This window comes from Ammospiza nelsoni, chromosome 7 (assembly GCF_027579445.1).
Source record: "Ammospiza nelsoni isolate bAmmNel1 chromosome 7, bAmmNel1.pri, whole genome shotgun sequence".
Lineage (NCBI taxonomy): Eukaryota > Metazoa > Chordata > Aves > Passeriformes > Passerellidae > Ammospiza > Ammospiza nelsoni.
Window position 1 is genome coordinate 33,350,172 of NC_080639.1, and position 24,150 is coordinate 33,374,321.

The following is a 24,150-nucleotide window of genomic DNA, read 5'->3' on the forward strand; positions in this document are numbered from 1 at the left end:
AGCCAGTGACAAGTTCAACATCTCATGACACATTTTTCCAGTCTTCTATTAAGAAATTTCTTCTACAGCTATTGACTGAGTTTATTTAAGCACGTGAAAAATCACTGCTGCCAAACCAGTGTCAATAAAGTTCTTCTTCAGCAGATTTATATTTGCTTCAGCTACCAAGTTGCTAAGGGTTTACTAAAGGGCAGAATATTCAAGGCATTTGTAAACTGGTTATGGAGAGCAGCCAGGAGAGCCACTGACATTTCTTTGCACATCTTAAATGCCTCAGTAAATTTCAGTTGCAAATTTTCATCTTTAGTGGAAATTTCAAATTATTTCTCCAGTTATTTCAGCACTTTTTTCTTTCTTTAATTCCTTGATCATTGCTTTCTGATGACTTGTTCAGCACCTTTACATTTCCTGCATGTTAATTTACAACCTAGCAGATCACACTGAGTAGATCAAGTGCTCATGAGCTATGCATGTACTCTGACTCTCTTCCCAGATATCTGTAGTCCTTCCCAACTCCTGCATTGCCTCAAAACCTACAATTCTTTCAAGTACTCTTCCATAAAACATCAAATATTCATCCCACTCCCACATAGTCTTTCATTAATGAGCCAGCTAGGCAGAGCCAAACAGTGTCTCAATCTTGCAGTGGTTTAATTCCTGATCTTGGTGAATGTTTTAGCCTTGGCTTTCATTTCATGTGGGCACCAATGACACATACAGGAGCAGTCTGAGTAGCATCAGAAGGGTGACAGAGCTCTAGAAGAGGCAGTAAAGGACTCTGGAGCAAAAGGAGTTTTCTCATCAATGCTCCCAGTGAAAGCAGAGATTTGAGATGGTTGAATCTGGAGAATCAACAAATGGTTACAGGGCTGGTGCCCCTGCCAGGGGTTCAGCCTCTTCTGAGCTGTGTGCTGTGGTTGACACCCTGGAGGGAAGGGATGAACCAAAGGGATGCACTCTGAAAAAGAACCGTCTCATCTCACCCCAGAAAACAAGAGAAATCAAATGATCTAATAAAAATGAAACACATTAAGCTGAGTTAAGCTCAGCAGGACACATTTGCATGATGGTTTCAGCACTCCAGTTGCCCTGAAGTCAAATGGAAATGCATTGGTTCCTCTGAGCAGAACTTGGCACAGCAAGCACTTCTGTACCCTTGGGAGTGCCAGCCCATCAATGCTGCAGTTCCAACTGCCATATGGCCACAGCTTAGGCAAGACTACGCATTCCTTTCACTTCTTAGCATTTTATTCTCAGTATTTAATTCACAGCACATCATGAGTCAGGCTGTATTCTCTGTGCCTTCTCCTGGGGGTGTGTTTTTCAGTCTATCTTTATGTTCTCTCTCAATGACGTCCAAGAGCTGGGCCTGACTCTAGCGCTGCCTTCCCATGAGAGGCTTTGCACTGATTTTAACAGATTTTGGATCAATCTCTTGCTGTCAAGTTTATGAAAGAGGAGGTTTTATAAATTTGCAAAACACAATTAATTGTCAATTCCACTTGGCTTTTGCCAAGGAGAGAAGGGTTTTTTCAGATCTGTTAGGATACACAGACAAGTGTCATATCTAAATCAATAAGAGAGACCTATAAATAAAGAACTAAACTGAAGCTACTCTGGCACACCTTATTTTGGTAACCAGACCCCTGCACTAAGGCAGAATATGGCCAAGCACACAAAAACAGGAATAAACACACAGCACAATCTAAGCACCCACACAAATTTGCACCACACCACATTTGTCCAGGAGTCTGAGGGAGGAGGCCCAAAGAAAACAGGGATGGTGACAGACCAGGTGGAGTTAGAGGCACAAATGATGCAAAGATTGATTATTCATAAGCTGAGCAAGCAGTCAGCAGGCATCATTGCAACATTCTCCCAGTGTCAAGGAGGAAAAATAATTACGTGCAGTGTTTCAAGCTAAAGATTGATTAAACACAACAGGAAATTAGAAATGTGCCACCCTCAAAAATCTGACACAGTAAGAGTTGCCTTAAGCAGCACAACCATCTCACCATCTCTCTGCTGTCAGTACTGTGGTGGAAACACAGCTCTGGAAACAGGGATAACCAGGCTGATATCCAGTGATTCATATTGCCAGCACATGGGAACATTCTTTCACTTGATACTGAACTCATAATGAAACCCTAACTGTCTTCAACTAATAGGCATGGCAAGTAATTCACTGACTTAATTCAGTCTTATTAAAGCAGAGGGATTATATGAAAGAAAATTAATAATGAGCATAACAAAACAGGAAAATATGTTTACTAGTTTGCCTGTTCACTTTACTGGCTTAGCCACAGGGATATGTTGAGTCTTCTTTTGTGTATTGTATTCTTTTAAATACTTTACAAGGCTCACTTGAAAAAGCCCAACAGAAGATTTCAAAAATATGTTAATTGAATGTTGACAGGAATCTCTGTGGACACCCACAAAAGCAAGATGCTAAGAAAATGTCTGTTAAAATCTCCAAATCTGTGCAGGAAGACTAATTTTAATCACATTTTTCTGAAATTGTTTTTATGAATCAATGCCACATCAGTCTTTTATGGCCTTTTATTCCAAACTGTTCTGTATGGAGCCCTGCCAGAAAGGAACTCACAGCCCTGGCAAGCTGTTGCATGAGCCTGAGCTAAGGCATGTAAAAATACTGCTTACTTTTCCTTAGTTTTTTAGAAAAAAATTGTGAAGATGTGATTGAGAACCTCCAGTCTGGCTTTTTGCTGTTGGTTTTCTGTGTGTTTTTTTTTTTTCTTTACTTTACCAGTTATGCAACGTTTGGTTTCATCAAGCTGCCCTTTGTTAAAGGGACATCATTTGAGGTGTTTCAGCACAGAACCTACCTTACTCCCCTTTATTGTAAAATTGCAGTCCATTCCAGGGGACAGTTGAACTATTTTCCAGCCAGATGGGATGCTGCCAGAAATGGCAGTACAGAAAAAAAACAAAACCAGGCAAATATACTACAATTCTCCACCTAGATGCCCAAAATTCGAGTAGGAATTTTAAATCTTCTTTATGCATTAGTTGGAAAAATTCTTGATTCAATCTTCACCTGATCCTCTCAGCTACCATATGAATCACCCATAGAAATGCTGCACAATGATGCAGAACACAATTCCCACTGTGATCAATACTGGGCTGCATATGTAAAGACTTCCCTTCCCCCCACAGGATATATACATCAAACATTTATTATGGAAAAAATTTGCTTGCAAAGTAAGTATAAAGAAGACATGCATCACTGCTATACTCTTACTTTAAAAGACATTTAAGTGATTTGTATTCAAACTTCTTGAGAGAAGTACAAACATAATACAAGCATCAATTTCAAAAACCATACTCTAGTAATAATAATTCAGTAAGATGCGAAATGAAAGATTTACAAATCTGTTACAGATTGCAAATACAGTTCACTTGATACAGGTGCTGCAAGGGAAAACAAATTGCAAAGGCCTAACCACTGCAATGTTGGCTAAAAAGAAGCTGAAAATCCCAACCACAGGGAGGTTTGCCTGAGGAGGGCCTGCGTGTTTGGGAGCGAGCAGCGAGCTGGCAGAAGGAAAGAACACTTGCTGACAGGACAAAACGCTTTTGTCAAAGCTCTGGAATGTGCAGCCTCCCAGCCTGACACCAGAAGCTCTGCAGGCCGCTGGCAGAGGCAGAAAAAGTGAAGTTTACTCACATGTACTCCCTGTGTGCAGAGTGCACCGCGGCCGCGTTGCTGTAGCGCCACAGAACTATCGCTGATGACAAAACGTCCAGGGTGGCATCAAACTGCAAGAGAGACAGAGCAAATTGTCCTGTGGGCCATTCAGTGTGCCCTGCACTAAGAACAAAGCATTTGCCATCCTGCTGCACAGGCACAAAGCAGCTTCAAAAAAATCACTTTAACGAAAGCACAATTTATGTTTATTGAATTGATGTTCACGTTTTCGCCATGTATTATTGCACAGTAGCACACCTCAGAGCTCAGAAAGTCAATCAAAGGATTTAAAAAAATTGAATTTTTAATCTATCACCTGTGAAGAAGTTAAGAAAAAACAAACATCACAGTCTGCCACTGTAGCAATCCAAGAGTTAAAATACTAATATGATCCTAGTGCAAAGACTGTAAAGAAGTAAGTGTAGAAAAATGCCTGCAGTCACTAATTTCCTGCAAGAACTTTTGTTTCCAACCAAGAAAATATTAACTTTTTCTCCAAAATCCCACCCAGATTTCATCCTACATGAATTTATTATTCTGTATCATCAGCAAAATTGCCATATTTGTATTCCCAATTAATGCAGATGTGGTGTCAGGAATACTGAAAACCAGGCTTGTCCCCCTGTAAGAACTTTCACTCCCATGTCAAACTTCCTACAGAGTCAATCTGACCTTCAGAATTGAAAGCTAAAGATAAATTATTTGATATGAGTCATTGCTTGTCATTAGGAATTTTTTGCTCTGCCACGAATCTGAAAAGTCATGACAAGGACTGGAGAGGAAAGCTGACATCCCAAAGTCAGGAGCAGTCCTTCCATCAGCTTCAATGGGAACAGTTCAGACAGGAAATTCAGAATTTGGTTCAAGTTCAACAACAAAAATTATTTTTAGTTGAGTGATTTTGTATAAGAAAACCATATCTGTTGGGTAACATCTACAAACTATAAGGTATAAGCATGGGTTTTAATTCCAGGATGGGACTTAATGGGCAGAAACTGAAAAATTATAATTAGAGGATTTTTGCCACCCTTTTCAATTCTTGACTTTAACAATATGTTTTCTAATCCATTATTGACTTTGCACGCCTTTCCATGAACTTACCATAAGGAAAAATGCAGTATTTCATGTTCAGAAAAGGCCCTTGGAAAAGAAAAAAGAGCAGATAATATTTCAATTGCATCTCTACTTACAGCAAATCCAAAGGATGATGCACTGTATCTCATTACGGAGACAGCTGAAGGAAAGAAAATATTATTTAGAATCACTTTAAACTTTCTTTGCTTTTTTTTTTCTTTTTCTGTTGTTCAAGAGCTACAAAACCAGTTTTAACACATGGATTTACTTTCACCCAGTTCCCACTAGAACAACCTGACCCAACACTTACAAAATGCCTACAAAAAGACTTTGTGCCACAGGAAATGGTCAGAACACTGAGATTTCTTCCAAAACTGTAATGGGGGAGATTGAGCAGCATTCAGAAAGTCTGCCCATGAAACAAGCTGTGGTTGAGACGCAGATTTTAACAAAAACATTTTGAAACCACAATATCAAACTCTCAGAAAACTTAACACATCTCAAAGTGCTCCTTGCTCCAGCCAGGAGTTTCAGAACACCTGAACTGGATGACAGAAAAAACTACCCAGGCCCATTGAGACTTCTTGAGTGCCATTTTTTGGCAAAAAGCCCAAGTGTAACTCACACAGCCTCAAGAAATGCTTCAGATCCCATAACTGCATGACTTCCAATGCAAAAATGTCAGGAGGAAAACTTTTGAGCAGCCCTGGTTTTGACCACCTAGTACCTTATAAAAAATAAACAAGATTGAAAATGTGCTAATACCTAGGAAAAAAATACAATTTTTAACATTTTACTCTTCACATCCTAATTTCATCACCTCATTTTCCAATTCTAGGAAGGCTTGTGCCAGAACAAATACTTCAACAGCCCAGAGGAAAAGCAGGGAAGAAGCAGTGGGACAACTCCTCCTCTCCAGCAGTGGGAGAGGAGCCTCCTGGAGATGGGACTTCACCAAATGCAGCTCTCAGGGTCACAGCTACCCCAGGCAAGCTCTCAGGCACTGAGCACTCCATCCTCCTTGCTGTGGTTTGTGAAGGGCCACCTGAACCTCTGCTCCCTGAATAAACTCACAGAACTCCAGCTCCAGTTTGAAATAAAGCCTAGAAGGATTGATTTGACTACTCTTATATGAACAGATATCAGCTAACTTAATAAGAACATATTTTTGTAGAACAAATACCAAATAAACCAAAAAACAGACTCATCAATGACTTCGTCAATCTCAGGCTGACAAACACAATATTTAATTCTCATTGTTCATTAGAGCAGCTTGGCAAACAGAGACACTATGATTTGACTGTTCTTTTCAGTAACAGCAAGCTGCAGTTCTGTGGCACTTATCTGGAGAAACAGAAATTAAATTCTTGGGAAAAAAAGCCTTTTTGTTATGGATCTAAGATCTAGGTGTGGCCATGAGCAAGCCAGATGCCACAAATATTTGGACTTTATCATTACATTTGGCAAAAACACAAAGAAAAGTCATCAAGGTTCCTCCCAGACTCCAATTTCCTCAAAGCTGAAGAGTATTGAAACAGTGTAGATTTACATCTCCCTCTCATTTTTAAAGCATAATCTCCCACACTTCATTCCCTAGGTGAAAAAAGAAGCTGTATTTCTTGGTCAGACTTGCCAGTGATCTGCAAATTTCAACACTTCACTGCATAATAATATATTGCCTATCAAATTTTCATTGTCTGCCTCCTTAGAGGAATATAGTTTCAAAATCAGCAGACATTGCAAAAAATAAATTATGAGGATTCACAGGTACATAGAAACTTGCAATGTTCCTGTCATTGCTGCTTCCATATGATGCCGTTCAAAGCAACACTTTTACTCCTATTTCTAGCTTACCCCTCTAGTGGAATTAACTCCTCCATTTTTACTCAATTGCCAGTTTCTTTCCCAACTCAGATCCAGACTTGAAACTAACTAATTGTATGGTTCCTTTAAAAATGAATATGTAATTTCTCTGGTGCTGAACTGCATACAGATAGCAGTTCCACACCTTAAGGATGCTTGAAGGGACATATTTGGTATATTTAAAGCACAGGGAATTCTGTATGAGAACTATTTTTATTTTATGTATTCTATCACAGCAGTAACACACAATCTGTTTGTCCTGAGCTATCTAAAACAGCAATGAAAAACAAGTATTAACTAACAGTGTCACAACTCTGCTCAAACCTTTTTTCTAATTAGTGAGTATGACTAGGACTGGCATCCTACAACACTAACTTATAGTGGTGGAAGGCCATAATAAAGGCAAAAAAGAGCTTTTAAGCATTGGAAAGATGTATTTTTATATTATTTATTTGGTTTTATATTTTATACTGGTTTTCTAATGGAATAAACAACACATTTCTTTTTCTTTTAGAGTCAAATAACAATGTCAAAGCACCTTCAGCCCTGACTTAAGCACATTAATACTTCTAGCTGGCAAATACAGTCATAAAGCCCTCCAGCAAGTCATCCCAGCTTAAACAGGATGTTTGTCCATGATTCAGGCTCTGTGGCAGTGAAAGCAGCTCTAATATTGGATTACAGGGTATCAGCCAACACAGGCTGCACCAGACCAACCACATCCACTAAAAACAACTGGTTCCCACTGCAGACATTGGAGCTGGACACTCCAGCTCCAGGAATAATTTGTGACACCTTGGGCAGAAGAATAATTTGTGATCCTTTGAGAGCCCTGGGCAGAGGAATAATTAATTGTGGTCCTTTTGCCCCCAGAGTCACTGCTGGGCTCCAGGAGGGCACTGCAGGGATGGGCCCAGAGCTTCTGCTGATCCCTCACCTCCCCTCTTCCCAAAGTGCATTTTCAGCTACTCCCAGATGGGAATAAAAACCCCCCAGAGATTCCAAATGTCCACACTGAGCCAGAACAATGGTGGGGAACGAGAAATGAGGAAAGAGCAGAGCAGGCCGCACAAAGCCACTGTTGAGGCCACACTGAGCAGCTGCACTGCCATGACAGGGGAGGCCTGCTTTTAGCTGTTTTATTGGCTAAATTGGACAAGGTTTTATTACCTCTACAATAAAGCAGATAATCCTAATGCATTTTCCTGACATTTGTAAACAGAACTTGCAAGCAGTCAGAAGCTAAAAATAGAGCCAGCACAGTAAGCAACAAATCTGCCTCTGTCTCCACCTGCACAGCAATATCAGTTTGTGGAGTCTGCTGGCCTGTCAGTCAGGTTTTGCTGGAATTCCTTCATCCCTTTCAAAGTGATTCAAAATAATAATAATAAAAAAAATAGCCTATTTCCCACACATTCTACCCTCAACGAAATAAGGATTTTATTAATTTCATGTGCCTCAGACAGAAATCATGTAACTAAGGCCTTAACTCCACAGAATAGTTCCAATTAAACTTTCCAGACATCTAGTCTGCCACCAGCCTTTGGCAGGTTCAATCCAGCTCAAATTTGGTCTAGAGTGAGGACCCTGCTGTTATCCTGGGACTCTCATTTCCTCCCCTGTGCTGGGAGAGCTTCCTGGCACCTTTTTGTACAAAGCTAGGAGACAAGAAATAGGATAGAAAACTAACTCTGACTCTAGATCTTTCAAACAGAAATTTTTGGGATGAGTCTGACTACAAATGAGAGATGGATAAAAACTGCTCCTCCACCTGTCATAAAAATCTCCTCTTACCTACTCAGAAAGGGAAAAGTTATTTTTAAGCAGCTCCTCTAGATGGGACAATCACTCCATCATGTTTGCTTTGAAACTGGGCTTTCTGAAAGACAAGCTTGGATGTCAGCACATAAAATAATAAGGCTTCAAAAGCACCTGACCTGCACTTGGCAGAAATCAGTCAGGCAATCTGAACACTGCTGAAAATGGTGGGTTTATGTCTCTTTATATTACAATGCAGATCTTGCAGGTTGTACAGTCACAAGCAAGAGGAACTGGAAGTTCTGCTGAATCAGAAGTGAGACTGAAATACAGTCTGTTTTCATTGCCTAGTGTTGGTAAAACTAAACTAATATTACAACAAATATTTCAAAATAAATTCATTCCAAATAGAGAAAAACAAATAAGCAGTTATTCTCTAAAAACCCCTCACAACAACTGAAGGCAAAGAACAGACATGTCTGATAATGTTAATACTTGTTTAAAATGCTACTGACCCAAATCAACAGGTGCCTCAGTGCCTTCCCCCTTCCCCAAAATTCCAATAGAGCAAAATTTAAGGATTTTTATGCACATGCATTAAATTTCCACAATCAGCATCTACAAATGGCTGCCACACATTCAGTATCTCAGACACAAGTCTGCCTTATCTTCATGGGTAGATCCAGAGCTATCATCAGTGTCATCCCTCTAGATCCATTTTTCTATCCCAAAGTAATTGGCAAAAGTGTAAAAACATTATCTACACAAAATATTTGGCTGATTTTCTCAGGTTTTTTTGCATCAACAAGGAAAAGGCCCTCATTGCTGCTCAGTACCACTACACTGTGATGTATCTACCAAGCCCGAACTTCATGCACACCAAACCTGGATGTTCATCTCATTAGAATTCACCACCAATTGTAAAGAAGTCCCCAGGAGGGTTCATTTTTCCACCTGCCTGGAAGGTGTCACAGCAACACTCTGCAGAATGAGCTGCAGGAGAGTCCTGGGAGATTTCAGTCCTTGGGGAAGTTCAGCTCTGGGACTGAGTGAATGAGGCTCTAGAGCCAGACATCAACTTTCCAGCTCTGCCATGCCTGGGGCATCACTCTCAGGCCAAGAAACCACAAAAATCCTCAAGGCACCCTGAAAAAAATCTTTGCAGATTCGGTACAGCAAGAAATTTTGCTATTGATAGCAGTAAAACCTTCCAGGAATAATTGTCTTTCCTTGTCTGTTATGTAGTTAATTATTTTGCTTGTTTGGCAGTGGTCAAATCTTTAGTAGCTGCAAACTTCCATAACTTCTTTTTCTGCAGTGAGATACAACAGCATATATAAGTTAAATATATTCCTCATTATTTATTATTACTATTATTATTATTATTATTTTTACTACAGAAGAAAGTTTCAGGACTTTGTTCAAAGGTTTTCCCTTGAGTTTAATCAAAACAGTTCTTTCCAATTTGTTCGCATGTTAGCAGATTTTTTAATATTATTTATTACTAATATTATTATTATTGTTGATTTCAGTATTTTCTATACTAAGTGGTTCATTTTTCAATGTTTCAATTATAGAAGTTTTTAACACCTGTTTTTGTGGTTCTTGGAAAGAAATGCCAGTTCTCCCCTAACTCCCTTTGCTTACATGTATTTTTTTCCATTTGAAAGTGATTACCCATTACACCATGGTGCTCAGCAATAGTAACAGAGAACCAAGAACGGCAAAACACTCCTAAACCTCCCTTAGGCTGCAGATTCACTTCTGTTTGATTTGTTTTTACCTCTCCTTTTGCCACCAAAAGAGCAGCCAGGCCTCCCTTGGCATGTCCCACAAATGGGCCATACTGGGCAAACTCACAGGAGTGCCCAATGCTGAACTGTGAAATAATCCTGCTACAGAAAACAAGGGATAACTTTCCAAATGATGGAAACCTTGTGGAGAACACGGTGACCCAGCTGCAATACACAGCAAACTGAGCTCAGCAGTGATATAAAGAATCCTGTATAGAGCCCCTGAATGGCAGAGACACACAGACACTGACAGTAAATCTGTCCCTCATTTCAGAAAAAGAAAAAAATAATGCCTGGGATATCTTTTAACAGCTGCTGAAATATCTTCCACCTCCAGCAAGCTTTCCCTGCCACCCTTCAGTGAGCAGAGCGCTAATAAATGGTCAGCCAGTTATACCAGGGCTGTCCATTTTCTGTGGTACTCTTTGCCAGCATTGCTGGAGATGAACACCAGGAACCATTTCTTTAGGGAAAGCTGTTTGTAAAGGCAGAAATCAGGAGCTCCCATCAGGCTGAGTTAGCAGCAATCTCCAGAGCTGCTCAGGAGCAATATTCCAGCAATATTCCAGCAATATTCCAGCTCTGCAAAGCACAGGAGAGAGCAGGATCCCTCCTGTCTGGCATCCCACTGCTTCACACACGCCCGTGCTTCCTCTCTCAGGTGCCAACCTTCTGTTTCCAAACAGGATCATCTCAAAAAAAGGGAACACAAATAAATCAGAGCAAAGGAGGACTTGGTCTTTTTGTTTAGTTTTGGCTTTCCAGGGGGCCGAAGCTAAAGGAGGGCCCATATGTTACTGCTCCAGTTGAGCTTTATCAGGATACTAAATGCATATGTTGGCATTTCAGAATAGAAATAATGAAACTTTTAGGTCTATAAAAAACCAGCTAGATATGTGGTGCAAAGTCTCTGCAACTGAATATACAGGTGCATACTTTCATCTGTTGTATTTCAAATGGGGTCACTTGAAATGCCCAGAATAACTCACTGCAATGACATTAAAGCACATTGTCTTTTAATGAAATTATGTATTATTGATGCCCCAACTCCAAATATAACAACTGAAATGGCCTAGAATGTTGAAAATGCTTGTAACTGAACATTTACCAGGGAGGTTTTTGCAGCTTATGCCTACAATCCACAAGCTTTGTAATTTCAAGCCTGGAGTGAGCTTCCAAAACCAAAAGATTTTGGACCCTGAACTGGGACAAGGAATGAGTGGTACCTTGTCTAAAAATCCACAAATTACCACAAATGTTGGGTGATATCAGAAACTCTCAGCAGCTGTTTCTAAAGCCCTCTTGCCAAGATTTGTTACTTGCTGTTTCCAGACAAGGGTTATCTAGATTTAATTACCTGGGAGACTCTCCAAACACAAAATTTCTCCCAATTTTTGTTTTATTGGCTGGAGGCAAGAGAAGCATTGAGGTTCTACTCAGCACAAAAGAAAAAAACCCAAACTTGTTTTGGGAGTCTGACCAGTTAATTTAAAACAAAATTAACAGAATAAGCCAGGACACTGAGGTGAAGACCCTTATCTGACCTAAAGGGTTTCTGGAATCTTCATAGGAATTCAACCAATTCATGTTTTATAAATATATCCTCAAACCTGTAAGAGCTAGGACACTGATTAAACATTTTTACCAGTCATTGAAGGTTTTGAATTGTTAATCAAAGAGATGGAACACTGCCATTATTCTCAGGTTCTGGTAAATTCCTGTCCTGTGGTCACATTAGAAAGATGAAGAGAACCTTTCAAAAATATAATTAAAGGCTGATATTGTACAAAAGCTCAGATGTATTAACATAGAATTTATATGCAAGGATTCAGGCTAACTGCAGCACAGCCAACAATAAATGTATGAATATCATTGGCTGTGCTACTGGCTGTGTATTGGTGCTGTAAGAAAAGAAATATTGTTAATAACTTTTATTTAGAAGCACAGCACACTCAAATGTGCACACCCAGTGAGAACTGCATCCCCTTGTCCCTGACAGGGTTATTTGTCTCCATTCCTGTAAAGAAGCCTACTGGTTTCATTTTAAAAAGGTGATCAATTTGAAGTTTGCCAGATTTAGACTAGAAAAAATGTATCAGAAATGTCCAAGTGCCAAAGTTCCAGATTCATGTTATTTTTAATTTATTTTTGCTCTCTAATTTCATGCTATTTCAAACTTGACTGTGAGCAAGCTGGGGTATTTTAGAAATCAAGAGCATTAAAAAAATCAGTGCTGCTGTTAAAAAAAATAAAAACAATTAAGTATCCTCAGAGCAGCAATCAGACAGACACAACCCAGTTTAATACCTGGAATCACACTGCAATCTAAACTGTGCTCCATATAAATTGGCTGAGAGAAGTGCAACATGGAGGGTATAGATAAAGAGAGGATTTACTCAGCTTTGTCTTATATTCTAGAAGTATATCTACATTTCTAGAAGTCTTACAACTGTCCTGTAGCTTAAATACACTTCTTAAATAAGGAAAAAGACCCTATCTATGGTTTATGCTTACTCCGGTATGACTCTTCCCAGCAGCCTTTAAATTTAGAGAAAATAAACACATTTTGGCCATGGTAAGCATTTAAAACCAGTTCACAAAGGCACTGGCTCAATTCTTACTTTTCCACATTAACTGTAAGAACTCTGTTTTAGTAGCTACAATCCTTGATACAACACAGATGAATTTTCAATAGAAATTTGTCAGACAGGAAAATTTCCACTGAAATTCCAGGTGAATATACAAAGTTTTTGATCTAAGTCCTTTTATTTCCCCTAGAATTTCAACAAAATTTTAAGCAGCTCATCATATGAAGAAATGCATTGCAACAGCTTGTATTTACCATGAAAAGTTTTCCAAACAAATTAGAATCTATTTTATTTTATGGATTTTCGCTTTTCCTTTCAGTGTGTGTGTGGAGGAAATTATGGGGTTTGAGGTCATTGTAGACATGCAATTACAATTAAAATTACAATTAAAATTACAATTACAATAAAATAAAAATAAAATAAAAATAAAAGTAAAAGTAAAACAAAAATAAAAATAAAAATAAAAATAAAAATTAAAAATAAAATTAAAAATAAAAATAAAATAAAAATAAAGTAAAAATAAAGTAAAAATAAAAATAACAAGTCTCCCTATTTCAGAGGAAAGGAAACAGCACTGGGTAAGGGAGTACAGGAGATATTTGAAGATCAGGAATCCAGAATAATTCAATAATCCAGAAGGACTGGGCTCTGAAGAGAGAGTCTAACTGTGAGAAAAGGCAGGTGGATGCAGGTGGATGGCACAGTCCCACACACCCTGCTGCCAACCCTTCCACATCTCCTTCCCTAGGATTCTTATCCCTAAAACAGGGTGCAAGTACTTCCACACAGGGAAAATCATTTTACCCTACAAAAAGATGGAGAAATTCTGCAAAGAGTGACAGCAGGCACCATCAATATCTCATCTATTCTAATAAACTGTGTCCTGCTATGACCTGCCTTTTATATTTCACATTGTCAAAGCCTTCATTTTTAGATCTGCAAACTTTACCCATGGAAAATTACCCTAATTAGAAACGATCTGGAGGAGATTTATGGCATTCCCACAGCTCAACAGTTGTGAGAGACTATTTTTATACTAAAAGTATTTGAACAGACTTCTGAAAATCAAAGCAGGTTTCCTTCTATAGAGAAATACAGCACGTCTTCAGAAGTGTATCATCAAGTGCTGGAAAAAAATATTCATTTTGAAAATGATTTTGCATTTTCCCTTAACTTGCATTAGTATAATGTAATTATAATTACTAAAACTTACTTGTGCACCCCCACTGATAGGTTTCAAAGCTGATTTGGTCCTGCTGAAACCTCTAGAACACAAATGCAGTGGGAGCCATGAATGCAGAGGTGACTATTTTAAGCATCCCTCATTTTAGCTCCCTTTGAAAAGTTTTGATTTTGGAACAGAAAAGTGAGTCCATACAAAACTGCCAGCTGGACACCAAATAATGAATACACCCAAAAAAATTATAAGAAAGAGCTATTAAAAATTACATTCAAACTCGGGTATCTGAGAACAAAGGCAGGCTGAAACTTTTTTAAAAAAACATTTCTAATATAACCACCTATCTGTGTTCCATTTTTTTATGAAGGTGAAAGAAGATAGCTGCTTGGCATTTTTCTTGATATTCTTGTCTGGTTCCTCCCTTAACTCAGAGGTGGTTGTCTTGCAATGCTGTTCTTGAGGAAGATAAACATAAACAGAATAAATTCTCCTCAAGTCTACATTTGGGATTTAGAGACCTAAGGCTGCTCCCCTGGAGCCTATGCACACCTGACCAAAACCAAAGCTGGAGATTTATATTATTTAAAAATATATTTATATTCATTTCTCTATGCATGGCTCTCCTGAACGTGCCAAGAATGGAACAAGGTGTGTGAGCACAAGGCCAGAAGAAATTCACATTCATGACTTTTCATCTCATACAAAATGTTTGTTCTCTGAGCATTTTAATGAACTTAGAAATATGAAAACCAGGGAAGATCCAAACTGAAAAGCATTGGTTGTTGAAAGATAATTAGTTGCCTTCACAGCCCTTTTCATCATCGCTATCGATTTCAGAGACAAGACACATATCAGGGCACCCCTATTTAATTAGGAGGCTGGTGAGCAGCTCCAGAGCCAAAACAAGCTGCCAAGCACAATTAAGCAGGCTGCCAGAATACAGCACAATCTTAGAGATTTTCCTTTTATAAAGGGAGATTAGAAATGCACCATCCCAGGCAGCTCAGTGACTTACTGGAGAAACTTTAAGACCTGGTTTTACATACATGTCTAAACAGACTTCCAATTAAAAGTTGTTTTTTGATGTGAAAAAATTTAGATGCCTCAGCTGGCTGTGGGAAAGGACACCTGACCAGACCTCTTCAGCCCATTTTAGTATGTAGGAGCCTGAGGACCTGTTCTCAGAATTTTAGCACACAGCACATCATGCTAAGGACACCTCTACATACTTATTCACAAATGTTCAATACCCTGCTAAATCCTTCTATTTAATCTTCAATTTCAACAAGTGAGAGTTCAATTCCTGCCATTTAACATCATAAACCAGTAAAACTCTCACTGAGTTGTTCCCACACTCTCAAAATCTGCAATTGTAAAAATGCAAAATTACTTCTTGTCCCTTTATTGGTCAGTATGTTCAAAAATTTCTTAATGAGGCACATTTGACAAAGCACCAAAATTCACACCTGGAAGGATTATATTGGAATAAAGTAACAGGTATTTTCTAACAGAGAGAAAATTGGGAAAACTATCACAATTATAATAAATTGTACTGGTCCATTTTGCTAATAAACCTACAAAATGCCAAAACAGCAATGGTCACTCTGAATAAGCAACTTTATTCATTATTTAATCTCAGTACTGTCCTAGAAGTATTTATTTACATTTCCTGTATTGTCAGATAATCTGTGGCAGTTTATCACTTAGATTGCTACACTTAGAACTCATTTCTATGGTCAGAAAACTTGAAATAAAGAGATGACTGAAAATGTTGCCTTTTTCATTCAGTTAGACCAAATGGCAGATTTTATCACCTATTTCCATATATTTTATCATGGGTCATGATCAAAGTAACATTACACTAACATTTCCACCTCTGATAGGGAAAATTATGTAATTTACACAAAGCAGTGAAATAGTCCAGGTAATTCAAGTAAAATGAATTGTTTTCAGCTCACCAACTAAAAGATAGCAGGCCCTGGCTCTACTTCTTTTACAGTTGCTGGAATGCCAGGAAATCTTCAAATTTGAAGTGGATTACTAATGTTCCTTTAATAAAAACCACCAAGAAATGAAAATTCACCCTTCTTGCACAAATTTAATCAAACAGGTTCTGAACAGAAACAATTCTTCTAAATACATCAAAAGTCAAAAAGAAAAATAGAAAAAATAAATCCTCTGTGCAATCTTTTATCTTTCTAAGCTGAAATATAAACCTTCTGGGGAGACAAGCAACTGTCTGCTGGTTCTCTGTTGAATGTAACTGCAGGGAGGAATTGCAGGCCCTTCAGACAAATCTCTTGCTCAGACAATGTGTTAATCTCAACAATCTATGGCTAAGGGCTGCAATAAAGAGCCCTGCCATCAATCCTGCCTCAGGGCTGTAGCATGGGGATGTGTGACAGCAAGGATGCCACAGACACACAGCACACATAAAATAGCTCTGCACTCAGCCTTGGTCCACAGCTCAAGAGCAAACCCAATGCCTCATGTCAGCTGGGAGCTCCAAGTCATTAAGCAAAAATTAAAATGAAATATGAGCCTAACTAGCAAATTTCCCTTGTTCTGTGTTTGATTAAACAAGTCCTGTTAGTAGCTTTTAAATGCAGAAATTCTAAATAAAGCGTCTTGCAACATTTTACAACTCTTACAGTTTTCTTCCAATTGCATGGTCTTGACAAGAGGCAGCAATAGGAAATCATATCCAGCAATTCAAAGACTGGGAAGAGCTTCCCTTACAGAGCCAGAGTTGTAAAACTGAAAGAAAACCCACTAAGTGATTGACATACCACACTGCTCTGCATCTGCCCAATTTCTGAGTAATTGGCTTGACACATCTTTTGCTAATTCTGATCAAAGTAACAGAAGACTTGCAAACCACTCTGATGAGATGAGCTTCATTTATTTGGACAGAAAACAGTCCAGATAATATCATAAAAAATGTGATGATAAGACAGAGGGATATTACAAGGTTGTTCATCACTAATTACAACATATAATCGTGTCAATAAAACTCAAACTATATCAATTATTTTTTTCTGTTCCATGCACAATTCCAAGGTGCAAGCTCTTGAAAAGCCTCACAAACATATTCCCAGGATAAAACCTGCTATGTCAAGCAGCATATATGTATTTTTTAACATACAAAGAATTTCTGCTGTTGATCTTTTTGCTTTGCTTTCCTGTTATGCAGCCTTCAAAACTAAGATGAAAATGTTATGTGTCAGTATACACGGGATGTTTCAAGCAGAGTTGATAAGCACTTCACTTCCTAATGACTTTTCAGTGGAAGACACTAAGCACCAACAATCCGTGGAATCATCCAAAATATCCTCACTTAATTTTTCTGAAATGATAAGCATAGTCTCTGAAAATCCAGTTTCAAGATTCCTGCAGTTGGCCTTCTGAAAACAGATGTAACTTTAAATGAGCTAAAATGTCTTCTATGATCATCAGTCAGCAAAGGTTTTAAAAGATTTTTGCAACACTATATTTTTTAAAACATTTTTTCAGATAATTGAAAGCAAAAAACCCCAAACGCACAGACATGAACACACACACACACACACACTTTTATCATTCTTAGATCTTCATTTGCTCTCCTTTTAGAGATCAGCCAGTATCCACTCATTCTCTGGCTCTTCATATCAGTAATGATGGGTTTGGTTTGGGTTTCTTTTCATTTCTAAATCATGTTGAGAATCCTTGCTAGTTTAAAAAAGCCAGAAACCCAGAATTACTAACACCAGAAAGCAGGACTGGCATTTACAAAAACACCACTGGTCTGGATTTGTGGTCACCAATCCTGATCCTTGAAGCTGAGCTTACTTTTGGAAGGCAGAAAGAACAAGTTACTTTTTGTCACCCATGCAAAGAGAATTACAATGAGTTCCAGAGTACTCTGAATTCACCTCACTGTGTATTTCATGGTAACTTGATTGCATACATAGCAGGTACAAGTCCAGAGTCTCAGATTGTGTAAATTTACACCAAGTTTCTCACATATGTTTGTTTATTTATACTACTTGATTATCTTATCATCATGCAATTGTCTGTGTTTGTAACACTCACCTGAAATTTAACATTTCCCATTTTGAATAAAGTGTAGTAAAGTCTAAAAATTTCCATGGAAATTGAAATAGCTTGATCAATGATAGTGCTGGATAAAAGAATACTAACAAGTGAAAACATTCTTTTTCAAATATAGATTTGAAATGCTGAATGATAATATCCTTTCTTCAAATGAGAATTTTTAACAGCTTCTTAAGCATCCTGATTTCTTCCTTCTGCATACTATCTCTTAAAAATATACTGCCATACACTACTCCATTCTGTCAAAAAATAAAATAAAGAAAATGCAATTGAAAGGAATCTCCAGAGAGAAAAAAATGAATTCAGAGCTAGAGCTGAGACTCCTCTGGGGCAGGAAGTAGGAATGACACAGCTGCTCCAGATGGAAGCCATGAGATTAGTCACAGTTCTCACATCAAGTCTTGAAAGGGCTTAAGAACAATTCTGGAAGTTCTCCTGGAGCAAGAATTTATCCTGGTACAGGAAAGGAGGCATCACTCTGAACATACACAGTGCACACACGTAGTTCTAATAATGTTTTTAAAATGGATTTGCAATCTCCCATGTGTCAGAAAGCTCTTATGACACAGAAAGCAATCTTTATAATATGCATATATCTGTAGGGTCATCATTTCAAATAAAATAATTTATTTCTGGCCTCCTGTGTATTTTTTACAAACACATGACACAAAGAGAAGAGCCATGGTTCAGGATCAGTCACTAGGTACATGACAAGCCATTCTGTGGCATTTAGCTCTGCACTGTATTTTGAGTTATCAGCCACAAGACTCCACAAACTGTCCAGGAGGGATCCTGGGGCTCAACTCCCCCAGCTATGTCATCCAAAACTCTGGTACACAAATGAGCTCTTGGAATGACAGCTCACTTTCAACATTCCAAACTGATGCAATCAAAGTCCTGATTGTGGTTTGATGGATCCCAGCCACAACAAGGAAAATTCAGAGGAGGAAAGGATCAAAAGACTAAATCATACTCTAAAGATTCTATCTATTTGCTTTTCATTTTTTTCCTTCATATGCATGATCTTCCCAGGAATGAACAGCAAAAGCACCCCTCTTTTGTATAAAAGACTTCTTTGGAATCTGCTTTTGTCATAACAGGACCAAAATGACAGATCCTACCTGGCCAGCTGTGTGTTAAAGCCAACACTGATTCCTCTCTGATTTCACTGTTAGAGTTGGGCTTTGATTTAACAAAATCAACAGGTTACAAACCTTACAGTGGGAATTTTGAGCAAACTCTCTCACTGGCATGGCTTTTAATATTCTTCTAACTTCCACCTAGAAGGGAAGGAAGTGTTCACCTGTTCTTGTACAACTATAATTATTTATAAAATTATTCTTGCCCATTAGTAGCTCAAATACCTCCTCCCCATGACTGTGGCTGGCACCCACACTGTCCAAGGCTGGCTCTCCTGGGCTGGGGGGCTCAGATCTCATCTCACAGTGACACAGCACCAGCCCACAGCTGGGACCTCACTGGTTATCTGAGCAGACATCTGATAATCACTGACTCACATGCAATTGCAGAACACTTTCATTAACACTAATTTAATTGGAAATATTTTCAATATCAGAGTCTCAATAGATAATGACTTGTTGGGGTGTGATACTGATGAAGTAGGGTCCAAAATAAACCACTTCCTTAAGCACTGGATAATGGCTTTTGGCCAGTTATTGCTTTTGCTGCAAATGAAGCATTTACTTAAAAGAAAATACAATAAAGGAGTGAAAGGTGCTTATCAGGAGTTATTAAGTAAATATGATGGCAAGAACTTTAAATAAAATTGGGAATTATCTTTTTTCATGCTATATATTAATGCAAATTATTCTCTCAATTGTTTCTATTATTTCATGCCATGAAACAACAAGAAACAGTGATTATTTATTCCATATCTTTGATGCCCTTTAACAAATTCAGGATTGAAAGTCTGCAGCTTTATACTGACACAAATGGAATCAATGAATTCTTCTGTTCTACAGTGAAAGAAAGTGTAAAAACAGGTGTTGGCATTTGGGAGCTGCAGTACTGAACACAGGCCAGATAATTAATTTCATGACAGGTACCATGGAGAGCACTCTCAGAAAGAAAAGTTCATTGAGACAGCTAGAAGAATATGTGCACAAACAAATGGAAACAATTTTATAAATACTCAGTAAGATTAGACATTTAACATTCATTCAAACTGGCTGATTGTGCCAATCTAGTTTCCCTATATAATTCAGGTTCCACCTATCTAAAATACAGTCTATTATTTACTAGTTTGGCAGATTTAGAGAGAATTGGCATCCAGTCTGGACTGGCATCCAACAATCACCAGATTTAAATTCTTACACCTTAAAAAAAGGTTAATTACAGTCACTTTGATTATTTGCAAATTTGGATCTGACAATAGTCAAGGGCTGGGCCTTCAACACTCTGTGATATTCAGACAAATTCTCAGAAAAGTAAAAAAATCTGCTGGTGTTAATTTTTTTTTTAAATCTCTGGCAGCTGACCTGAAATGGATGTTCAGCATCTGTTTCCTCTCTGTTTCCACCACTTTAAATTTGTACAGTTCCATACCAAGAATTTGGTTCCATTTTCAATTCCTTACAAAATTAACTCTGTGAGGAAGTTCTGATCCATAGGCAAAACAACTGTTAAAATAAAGCACATCAGTAAGGTACTGGTTCATCCTTAAACTTCAAAAGAACTATTTAAGGATCCATGTAAAAGTTTATCACAACAAGGATAATGAAAATATCCTTTCTTCCTTAAAGAAACCCTAATGTAACTTGCAGAACAATTTGTAACTCATCTTTTATTTTACAACCAGACTGAAATATTGTATAAATAAAAATATCTAGAAGCAGCATCAAAGGAAACCCTGTACAATGTCATTACACAGGTTTGTACAGATTATTATAAAAATTAAAAGACAGAGGAGTGTCTGCGCAGCAAGTCCTGCAGAGATGAGGTAATTTCCTACAGTTTGGTCAATTAATGATATACCTTGATGTTAGTTTAAAGATGCAGGTCCTCTCTGTGATAGATTTTAGTGCAATGTGTTTCTTGTGACACATAACTCCATTATCAGAACATGAAAATTACACAAATATATATTCTTATTTTGCCTTTGGCTTCTTTTGGAACTATTGCAGAACAAGCACCATCCCTAAAGCTGCTCAAATACTGAAAATCAGTAAAAACAACTGGCCAAAACCACTCCCTCAGCCCCCAGGTGTAACTGAGGATTTGAAAGCAGAATTCACATGGGATCAAATGCAAAGTAGCCACTTGTTTACATCTCCCAGCTGAAGAAAAGCACAGTGCAGCTCAGGAAAGGTGCTAAACAAATCTCCCATGTGCTTTCCATGTGTGTGTAGGCACAGCCACACATGCACTGGGAGGAGGGAAGGTAAAGCAAACGGAGCTGACAGAAATGGCATTTGTGACATTTGTGGAAAGGCAGAATGGAAGAAGCAGAGCTGGCCTGAACCACCAAAGACAGGAACAGTCACACTTGTCAGCACCCATCACCAGCAGATCCCTGCTCAGCCTTGTGGCACCAGCAGAAAATGGGGGGAAGCAATGGGAATTGTGTGGAGCTGAGAAAACCTCTTCAAACTCAACCCCAAGGCCAGCTACCCCTTTTCCCACCTCCCACAGGGAGAGCAGCACAGTTCAGCTCCTGAGGAGAAAAGCTCAGAGCCACAGGTGAGGTTTGGGTCCAGCTTGGGCAGGGCTGAGACCTGCTTCATCCATCCTGCCACATCTTCATCTGTTGCCATGACAACACTGACATCTCCCCGTGCTGAGAAGAGCTCTCACTTTAAATATTGTATAAATGAACATAAATCTTGAATACATCTCATGCAGCTATTGTTTGTGGAATGGGGGAAGGATTGCTCTTAGTTTTATTAGAGGAAGAAATATTACACAGATCAGTCATGCTGTTATTCACTGAACATTGAAGAATTTCAGCAGTGCAAACCAGAAAAAATGTTAATATTTTTATGAGAAGCAGCATAGTAAGGAGTTCTCTATCTTGAACACAGACAAGCAGTTTTAAATTATTTACAGTCCTTAAAAATTCAGGTGTATCAGAAAGCAAGACTTTCACAATAACTTATTTACAACTAAGAAACTCAGGGTGTGTCAAGTATTTTTTAAGGTGTGTCAATTTTTTAAAATTTTCTCAATACTCCAAAGTGAATATTTTGTGGAGATTTCTAATTAACAGGTTTTGATCTTTTTTCTTTTAATTCCTTTTGGATATTAATCATAAACATTGAACAGGTTTTTTAGGATAATAACACTCCCATCTGTCTCTAGGTGAGTTTCAATGCATGGACTTGTAAACCTGTAACAGTGATTCTATTATTTTTAATTCTGCATTCATAAAAGTATTTGAGGCAAACCTAGAAATAAATTAAATCGTTCTAGTTTTCTGTTTGATTGAAATAATTTAAGAACAGATATGTAAACAAAAAGAAAAAAGAACAGTCAGCTCTTTAAAAAATCATTTTTTCACTGCAAAAGTCTATGAAGATATTCACTTAGGTATTATAATGTAAAATACTCCCAACAGAGACCAGCCTCTTGTGTGAGCTTTCTATCCTGTCCCCTCCTTTCCCTGCAGGGTGTATGGAGCATCTACTGAGGTCTGATAACACATATTTATACTTTTTATTACTTCTATACATATACTACAGAATCAGATGACACTGGGGAGCAGGGTATTTTTGCTGGCAAATACACAGCAACGTTGTAAAGACCTATAAGGGAATGCATTAAATAAGGTCAGACTCATCTTTAATCATTCCCTGCATCTTATTTGTGGCTAGGCAGATAGACAGATATTTCATCTTTTCATTTTCCTTTCACGCCCGCTTTTGGTGGCTGCTGTAGCATTTAAATGGAGTTAATCAGCTCCCTCCAGAGCAGAGGCAAGTGCTCTGAACAGAGCTGCAGGGCTCCAGGGATGCTCAGCAAATGTGTTCAATCAACACTTGCTCCTCCTGGAGCAGCGAGGATTTGCCTCTGCATCAGCTCCAGCCCTGTCTGCTGCCTGAGCAGCGTGGGGGCTCTGCCTGTGCCACGGTTTGGATTGAGGGGAAAAGGCCAAGGGGCTGTTCTGAACGCCAATTGACACGCCCAGGCTCCCTCTAATGAGGATTCTCTCATTTGCATTTGAAAACCCGCCCCAAACATGTCACAAAAGGAAACACGTGCAGGGCTGGGGCTGCAGATCTCAGTTTGCTCTCCCAGGACTCCTAATCTATATGAACACACTGAAATAAACATTTCTATTAAGCAAACCAATACAATCTCAAAACATAACATCATCTTTTCTTCTGATTAAGTTAATTTCAACAGAAAATATCAAGCTTATGAGTATAGCAATTTTTGGCACATGAGATGGTACAAAATTTGCTGCTCTTAAATATGATGGCCAAAAAAAGTCATTTAGTCCTAATGAGCATTAAAGAAAGGATCCTGAGGAATGTCACCAATAAATATCAAGTGGAAGTCCTGATTCTGTAAACTACCACACAGAAATTGGCAATTTCCCCCCTGTCCAATATCTCCTTCAAGCTGGCTAAGATTACCCAAATGCTTATATGTTTATAATTAAATTGGCTAAGATTACCCAAATGCTTATATGGTTATAAATTGGCTAAGATTACCCAAACACTTTATTATTTTAGTAGATAATAGGTTAATTCTGAAAAGATTTAGAGCCTTCCCAACCTATCACTTTACATCCCTGAAATCCTTTAAGGAAAGAACACAGGGCCACTGTGCACACAGACACAGAGGTTCCTTTCAACTCTAGAGCCAAGCTGCATGACTCCAATTTCCCAATAATTAGATAATTTTTCAGGGGTTTATTTGCTAATTATCCTCAGTAGGTTTTCAGCATATGAGAAATGCATAGAAGAAGAAAGGAAAAAAAAGAAATTCCGAGATTTCTCTAAAAAGCCTTGAATATTACATGGAGAGTAATATGGGAATGCTCCATAGATGCTCTGGAATCCTTCAACCATGACATTCCAGGTGTAACAACCTACTTGTGTTAACTGCTCTGGGTGGCAGATACCCAAGGTC

The 24,150-nt window shown here is 38.3% G+C and overlaps 1 protein-coding gene across 1 annotated transcript in view; it reads right to left on the reverse strand.

The window, feature by feature from the left end:
- The window catches only part of TMEM163 (transmembrane protein 163), an 88,087-nt gene that overhangs the window by 30,800 nt on the left and 33,137 nt on the right, over nucleotides 1-24,150 (reverse strand). Inside the window, exons 3-4 of the mRNA XM_059476046.1 lie at nucleotides 4,900-4,943; nucleotides 3,689-3,780 (exon numbers count right to left, since the gene is read on the reverse strand). Coding sequence (XP_059332029.1) covers nucleotides 3,689-3,780; nucleotides 4,900-4,943 — 136 coding nt within the window. The remainder of the gene's footprint in view (nucleotides 1-3,688; nucleotides 3,781-4,899; nucleotides 4,944-24,150) is intronic.